General features: G+C 35.6%; 1 protein-coding gene across 1 annotated transcript in view; it reads left to right on the top strand.

Moving 5' to 3' along the window:
* The window catches only part of EPYC (epiphycan), a 35818-nt gene extending 31318 nt beyond the window's left edge, over positions 1 to 4500 (top strand). The window contains exon 6 of the mRNA XM_032646418.1: positions 3863 to 4500. Coding sequence (XP_032502309.1) covers positions 3863 to 4033 — 171 coding nt within the window. The 3' untranslated portion in view covers positions 4034 to 4500. The remainder of the gene's footprint in view (positions 1 to 3862) is intronic.
* The last annotated feature ends 4297 nt before the right edge of the window (positions 4501 to 8797 follow it).

Consider the following 8797-nt stretch of genomic DNA (forward strand, 5'->3'; position numbering starts at 1 on the left):
AAAAATGCTTTTCAACATATGGTATAGTAATTAAGAATGACAACTCTGGCAAAATCAGACTCCCTGGGCTGAAATTCTACTTGACACTATTTAATGATTGGACAAATATCTAAACCTCCCTGCATCTCAGTTTTAGTTTATAAAGTGGGTCCTGCATTGACTGATCCATGATAAGTATCACTTAAAGGTGAGGCATGATAATTATTAACAATGTGTATCTATTACCTAGCAAAGAAAATAGTGCAGTGCATAGGCACTAAATCTGTATTATTCCTCATGGGCACTTTGTAATCATAGAGAGTCAATCCATCAGAAAGATGTAATGCTTATAAACACATGTGCACCTAACAACAGAGCCTCAGAATTTATAAAGACTACACTATCGGAATTAAACGGGGAAATAGACAATTCAACAATAATAATTGGATTCCTCAATACTCCACTTTTAATAGTGGATAGAACAACTAGCCATAAGATCAACTAAGAAACACAAGACTTGAGCAACATTATATACCAACTAGCCCTAACAGTCATCTATATAACATTCAACCCAACAACAGCAGGTATACATTCTTCTCAAGTGACAAGGAACATCTCCAGGATATATAATATACGAAGCCCCAAAACAGGCCTCAACAAACTGAAAATAATTGAAATCATACAAAGCATTTTTCTGATTACAATGAAATTAAAATAAAAATCAACAACAAAGAAAACAGGAAATTCACAAATATGTAGATATTAAACAACACCTTCATTAATAAGCCATGGATCAGAATAGAAATCTAATAAATTAGTTCAGCAATATGACAGTTCACAAAATCAATATATAAATACTAATGTATATGTATATACTAGAAATGAAAAATCTGAAAATAAAATTAAGAAAACAAGCTTATTTATAATAAGAAAATATTTAAAATAAGAAAACAAGCTTATTTATAATAGTCACAAAATAATAAATTACCTAAGAATAATATTAATAAAAGAATGCAAAATTTGTATACTGAAAACTACGACATATTGTTGAAAGACTTCTGCACAGCAAAGGAAACAATTAACAGGGAGAAGAGACAACCTATGGAATGGGAGAAAATATTTGCAAATCATACATTTGAGAAGGGGTTAATACCCAAAATATATAGAGAACTCAAACAACTCAATAGGAAAAAACAAATAAGCTAATTAAAATATTGGCAAAGGAGTTGATTAGACATTTGTCTAAAGAAGACATACAAATCGCCAATAAGTATGTGAAAAGGAGCTCAACAAGACTAATTATCAGGGAAATGCAAATCAAAACCAGAAAGAGATGTCACCTCACACCTGTTGGAAGGGCTATTATCAAAAAGACCAAAGTTAAGTGTTGGCAAGGATGTGGAGAAAAGGTAACCTCTGTACACTGTTGGTGGGAATGTAAGGTGATACAGATATGGGGAACAGTATGATGTTTCTTCAAAAAAAATTAAAAACAGAACTACCATATGATTCAACAATCCCACTTCTGGGTATATGTCCAAAGGAAATGAAATAAGTATCTTGAAGTTATCTGCACTTCCATGTTCATGGTGTCACTTGTCACAATAGCCAAGATATGGAAACAACCTAAATGTCTATCAATGGATGAATGGATAAAGAAATTGTGGTCTATGTATACAATGGAATATTATTAAGCCTTAGAAAAGAAGGAAATCCTGCCATTTGCAATAACATGGATGAACCTTGAGAAATAAGTCAGCTATAGAAAGAAAAATATTATATGATCTCTCCCATGTGTAAAATCTAAAAAAGTCAAGCTCATAGAATGGTGGTTACCAGGGACTGGGGGGTGGGGGATAGAGGGAGACGTTGGTCAAAGGGTATAAAGTTTTAGTTATTCACGATAAATAAGTTCTGGAGGTGTAACATACAGCATGGTGACTGTAGTTAATAACACTATACCGTATACTTGAAATTTGTTGAGAGTAGATCTCTAGTGTTCTCACCAGACACATACACAAAAGGTAACTATGTAAGGTGATGGAAATGTTAATTAGCTTGATTGTGGTAACCATTTCACAATGTATACATAAACCAAAACATAATGCTGTATACCTTAAATATCTACAGTTTTATTTGTCAAAGATACCTCAATAAACCTGGGGGGAAAGAGAGCTAAATAAAGGAAAGATATCCCCATATTCATGGTTTGGAAGTCTTAAGATGGAAATACCCCCCAAATTGATCTACAAATATTTTAAGTAGAAACTCACAAGTAATTTATTAAATTATTTGAACTAATCAATGAGTTCAGCAATGTGGAAGGTTATAAAATCAACATAAAATATCAATTGTATTTCTATGCTAGCAATGAACTAAACCACAATGGGATACCACTTTACACCCACTTGGTTGGCTAAAATAAAAGAGACAGACAATTACAAGTGTTGCTTAGGATGCAGAGAAAAATGGAACCCTCATACATTGCTGGTAGAGGTGTAAAAGAGTGCAGCTATTTTAAAAAGCAATTTAATACTTCCTCAGAATATTAAACACAGAGTTATCATATCACCCAGCAATTTAACTCCTACGTACATATGCAAAAGAACTGAAAACGTATGTCCACACAAAATTTGTACACAAATGTTCATAGAAGCATTATGCATGAGAGCCAAAAAGTGGAAACAATCCAAATTCCCATTATCTGATAAATGGATAAACAAAAATGTGGCATATCCATAGAGAAGAATATTATTGAGCAATAAAAGAAAAAGTACTGATACATGCTGCAGCATGTACGAATCTTGAAAATACAATTCTGAGAGGAAGAACCCAGTCACAAAAGATGATATATTGTTTGATTCCCTTTGTGAAGTGTCTAGAATAGGAAAATCCATAGAAACAGAAAGTAGTTTAGAAGTTGTCAGGGCCTAGAGGTTGGGGAAAATGGGGAGTTATTTCTAATATCTATGGGGTTTCTTTGGGGGATGTTTAAAATGCTCTGAAATTAAACTGTTGTGATCCTTATACAAGTCTGTGACTATACTGAAAACCACTGAACTGTACACTTAAAATGGGCGAATTTTATGGTATGTGAAATGTACTCAATAAAGCTATTTTTAAAAATCTAGGGCTTCCCTGGTGGCGCAGTGGTTAAGAGTCCGCCTGCCGATGCAGGGGACACGGGTTCATGCCCCGGTCCGGGAAGATCCCACATGCCGCGGAGCGGCTGGGCCCGTGAGCCATGGCCACTGAGCCTGCGCGTCCGGAGCCTGTGCTCCGCAACGGGAGAGGCCACAACAGTGAGAGGCCCGCGTACAGAAAAAAAAAAAAAAACTAGTTCTGGGCCCTGCCCAGCCCTATATCTTCCTGACATTTGCTCACTCTCTCCCTCACTTCACTTCAGCCATGTTGACTTTTTTTCCCATTCTTAAACTTTCCATACTAACTACTCAGAATTGGAACTTGGTGTTCTCTCTGCCTGGGATATTCTTGCCTCAGCTCTTTCCATGCCCATGTCTCCTTGTCACGCCATGCTCGGCTCCACTGTTGCCTCTTAAGATAACTTGTCACAGTCACCATCCTTTCTTCTGAGTTCACATCGTTTTTGGAAATAACTTGTTTTCTTTAAATTTGTTTTTTCATCTCCTTATTGTATATTCCCATTACTGAAGTACAAGCTCCGTACTTGTGTATTATGTTAATTGATTTATCCCCACTGCTTAGAAAGTGCTTGATGTATAATAATCACATAACGTGCATTTTTGGATGAGAGAAGGAATGAGAGAGTAAAAAACAGGGGTGAAGCAAAATGGACTATATTATTAATCAATACCAAGAATATGTTATATCATGTCTAATCATTTATTTTAATCTTTTTTAGAATAACAACATTCTGGAGATGCGTGAAGATACCTTCTGCAATGTTAAAAATTTGACTTATATTCGTAAGGCACTAGAGGATATTCGATTGGATGGAAACCCTATCAATCTCAGCAAAACTCCTCAAGCCTACATATGCCTACCTCGTTTGCCTATTGGGAATCTTGTCTAATTGCAGATAATGGTCAGCGTTATGATGCCTGCTATAACAAAACAATTCTTACCGCTCTCTTCCAAAAGAAAACTCAGCATGATACTTTCAGAATGTGTTCTGAAAGATAATTACATAAAATACAGCTAAAAGTTTTAACATATGATAGCAATTTAGGAATCTAAGAAAACACGAGATGAATCAGGAATAAACTAAAAGATGTACAGAAAGAGCAAAACTAAAAGATAGAAAATATTTCACAGATATTCTTATATGTCACATGTAATTTGCAAGTTTTAGGGATTCATATCCTCTATAATTTTAAATTAATCATATAATAAAAATTAAAAATTAACATTTTAGGTATATTGCCAAGATTTAAATGTTTTTAATTAAACTTTTCTCTCCTTTTTTTTTCACTAAAACATGTTTCTTTTTTCAAATTCATTAAAGAAAATGAAGAAAAGAATAAAAATATTTGAAAATTATAATGGCTTTGTGGAAAAATATTCATTATAATCACAACATGCAAATAACCATAATAATACACATAGCTTCAGTATTTGAAAAATATTTTATCATCTTAAAGACATGCCAACTCATTTTAGACCTTTCCTAAACTGACATTGGCATATTTCTGTGCCTGTGAAAAAAATAAAATATACAAAATGGAAAACATAAACAATGATACGAAAATCACAGTAGGGAAGAAATTGAGGAGTACCTTCTAGAAAAAGTTGATCTTTCTGAAATGTATGATAATAATACAGGCACTTGCTTAAAAACTGAAAGATAACAAAAGAGTATACAATGAAATGTGAGTTTCCTTCTAGCAGCAAACCCTAAGCTCCACTCCTTAGAAACAGTCAATGGTTTCTTGCATACTTTTATTAAGTTTTCCATAAGAAACAAAAACTTGCACATAAATAATTTCCCCTTTTTTACAGAAAAGTGTATGCGTTTGCTACATGTATATATATACCACCAATATGTATGTATCAGTACATGTAATCGTGGATTTTTAAGCACAAAAGATAATCACTATTCTGCACCTTGCTTGTTTCACTTAAAACTATTTCTTGGTGATGTTTGTCATATCGGCACATACAGCTCTACTGATTCTGAACAACACATATCAGCCCATTACATGGATATACATTGTTATAATAGGAGCCAATTCTCGGACACAAAATACGTACCAGGCATCTACTGAGGTGTTCTGCATGTATTAATTCACAACATCTTAGGAGCTGGACATAGTAATGACTATTCCAAGTCACAGAACAGAGACAGAGCTTAAATAATTTGCCCTGGATTAAGGGCTGACTCCAAAGGCCTATCCTATTCCACCCCACTGTCCCGCCTCAAATACTATGAGTGTGACTTTTCCCTGTTTTATAATACAAGAAAGTGGTGTATAGGCTGGACAGAGAAGTTGTTATGAACTGAATGTTTACCCTCAGAATTCATATGTTGAAGCTCTAACCCTCAATGTGATGGTGTTTGGAGACGGGGCCTTTGGAAGTTTAATTAGGGTTAGATGAGGTCATGAGATAGGGTCCTCATGATGGGATTTGTGCCCTTATAAGAAGAGAAAGAAAAAGAGATTACTCTGTGTGTGTGTTTGTGTGTGTGTGCGTGTTTATGTATGTGCACATGCACTAAGGAAAAGCCATGTGAGGACATAATGAGAAGTCAGCCATGTGCAAGCCAGGGAGAGAGCTCCCATTAGAAACCAAATTAGCTGAGACTTTGATCTTGGACATCCTAGCCTCCAAAACTCTAAAACTGATCCCTGATTAAATACAATCCTTTTTTTAATGACAACGTTTTTTCTTTATGAATTTGCTACACACATTTACTTTTCTCTAAATATTACAGGTTATTTTCCAAAAGGGAGGACACTGCTTTTATTACCCCGTATTACTGTGTACTTTAAAACTATTTATAAGCAAACATTTCCATTTAAAATTCCTAATTAGGGGCTTCCCTGGTGGCGCAGTGGTTGAGAGTCCGCCTGCCGATGCGGAGGACGCGGGTTCGTGCCCCGGTCCGGGAGGATCCCACATGCCGCGGAGCGGCTGGGCCCGTGAGCCATGGCCGCTGAGCCTGCGCGTCCGGAGCCTGTGCTCCGCAACGGGAGAGGCCGCAGCAGCGAGAGGCCCACGTACCGCAAAAAAAAAAAAAAAAAAAAAATTCCTAATTAATTCTTACTGAATACACAGGTTTTTCAGATGACAGGCCTAAAATGTGTTGTGTTAATCGTCTGAAAACCCTGAGTTATTATAGGGTCAGTAATATTTTCAAAGGATGATAGCAAATAATACCTACACATAGTACTATTATGAGTGTGAAATTCACATCCTTACTTCTCTTTAAATCTGTAGCAACACTGTCTTTGTAGTTATCTCATTACAAAGTTAATTTTCCCTTCCTAATTTACTTAAATAATATGAGAATTCATAAATGTTTCGAAAATACTGCAGTGGTATTCCCTGATACACAACATGCCTCACCAATTTGCAAACTAACCCCACAACTTCCCAAATTATGAAGAGAAAGCAATGAGTTATTTTAAATCCCTTTTTTCTCACTTTCAAAAAGTCAGAAAGGCTTAATATCTTATATTTAGCCTCTGGAACTGCTAGATGGTTTCAAATTACATGATTATATTCACGGTGGAAAAAGGCACGTTTTTGAGAGTGCATAAAATGAGTTCTATTGACATTATTTTTCGTATAACATAGCAATGCATTGGTTACAAAGATAAATCTGAAATACTTGTTGTATTTCATTTCTCTGACCAAATGTATCAGGTATATCCAACTTTTCTCTAAAGAATTTTATTTACAAGTTTAATTAGCTGAGGTTTGAGTTCCAAAAGCCTGTCAAAAAATACTAAACTCTAATAAATATACCCAATGCCACCACACTAGAATAAATAATAATTAATATTGGCAACCTGGAGTAATTTAAATAAGGTATTCATGATAAAATATATTTATAAAGGGTCTAACTTCACGTAGTTTCTTTCATATAAGGACTTTCACTGACTGAATTTTGAACGAGTTACTACTGCCATCAAGTGTTAGGATTCATTCTTTTCAAGTCACCCAAATGCACAAAAATCAACACCAAGACTGCAGTGTTTTCAACTTAACAACATAATGCTCTGAATAACATAATACATAGCAAAACCCATGCTGTCACATGGCACTTATCAGAATTTCAAAATGCAACAATATCATTAAAATCTCCCAAATAAAGTTGTAACTAGTTAATACGAAGGACATATTTTACTGCATTGACTTGAAATGTGTGGCAAAAAGACTCTAAGTTGATCCCCAATGATTTCCTGCCTCTTGGTGTTCATGCCTTTGTGTAATCCTCTCTCCTTGAGTGCTGGTAGGACCTGGGCCTTGTTTCTGACCAATAGGATATGGCAAAGGTGAGTGATGTCACAAAAGTCAAGCTCCATGATTATAATACGTGTGTGTGTGTGTGTGTGTGTGTGTGTGTGTGTGTGTGTGTTCATTGTGCTAGGAAGCACTAAGGAGATGCTCTTGGCTGGCTTGATGACCAGCCATGTTGAGGAAGCCCATGGAAAGGAACCATGGGCAGCCGCTAGAACCACTGCTGTCCTCGAGGACCTGTAGGTTGCCTCGAAGCCTGAAGGCTTCCTTCAGCCAATATATAGCTAAAGGGTATGGCCCTCAGTTATACAGCCACAAGGAAACAAATTCTGCCAAGAACATGAATAATCTTGGGAGCAGATTTTCCCGAATTGAGCAGCAGGATGAGAACCCAAATGACCAAATGCTTTGATCACAGCCCTGGTAAGACCCTGAGCAGAGGACACAACTAAGCTGTTCCAGGATCCTTGGAAACTCTGAGATAACAAATGTATGTTGTTTTAAGTAACTAAGTTTGTGGGAACTTTTTATGTAGCAATATAAATGAATACAATATATAAAAACACGGTGTGTTATATTTTAATGTTGAACCAAAATAATTCATTTTGCAGCATTTAAAGAGTATGGGTCAATTTTAAAAGTCTTTAAAATTTCTTAGTTGCATTTCTGACAGTGGTTTTTAACGTGTTCTTGTGCTAATTTTCTTGGGTGATTTACCAGTACGTGTATTATAATGTCAATCTATTGAAAAAAACAATAATCATAAATTGTAATTTGCTGCTTCTCTTAAGAATGAGTAGCACAAAACAATCCTGCATTAATGTTTTTTAATAGGGAGGATGAATATGAAAGATATATATTTCACCATGAAAAAAGTATATAAAGCCAGTATTATTGGTATAAAGTTCACATCAACTGTTCAAATAAATGATGTCCTTAATTACCTGTGAGTTAATTTTTCTTTAAAAAAAGAAGAAACTGATGGGAATTCCACTAAGCAACATGTTCAATTTCTAAAGCTCTTAATTAAAACTCAATATCATATACCAAGTATATTCTTAGAAAAATAAATCTGGATTATCACCATTCCTTTTCAAGTTAAGCAGATCAGAGGCTGAGGCCAAGTGTGTGAGTCTCCATCCAAAAAGAGACATTGGAGGCTAAAAATGTCAGCATTCTGCACTGTGAGTCAAGCAGGCTTGTCTCCTCAGCAAACCACAGAGCAAATGAACTTGAATGATGGCTGTGGAATCTCTAGGTCCCACAGCAAAGGGTGGAGGGCTGAACCAGGAATCCACGTACTGTTCTCAATTTTCAAGCAGGAAGGCATAAATGACCTTTGCAAGCATCAGGGCTTCCCCTAATTTTGCTT

Source organism: Phocoena sinus, chromosome 10, assembly GCF_008692025.1.
Source record: "Phocoena sinus isolate mPhoSin1 chromosome 10, mPhoSin1.pri, whole genome shotgun sequence".
In the NCBI taxonomy this organism is placed as follows: domain Eukaryota; kingdom Metazoa; phylum Chordata; class Mammalia; order Artiodactyla; family Phocoenidae; genus Phocoena; species Phocoena sinus.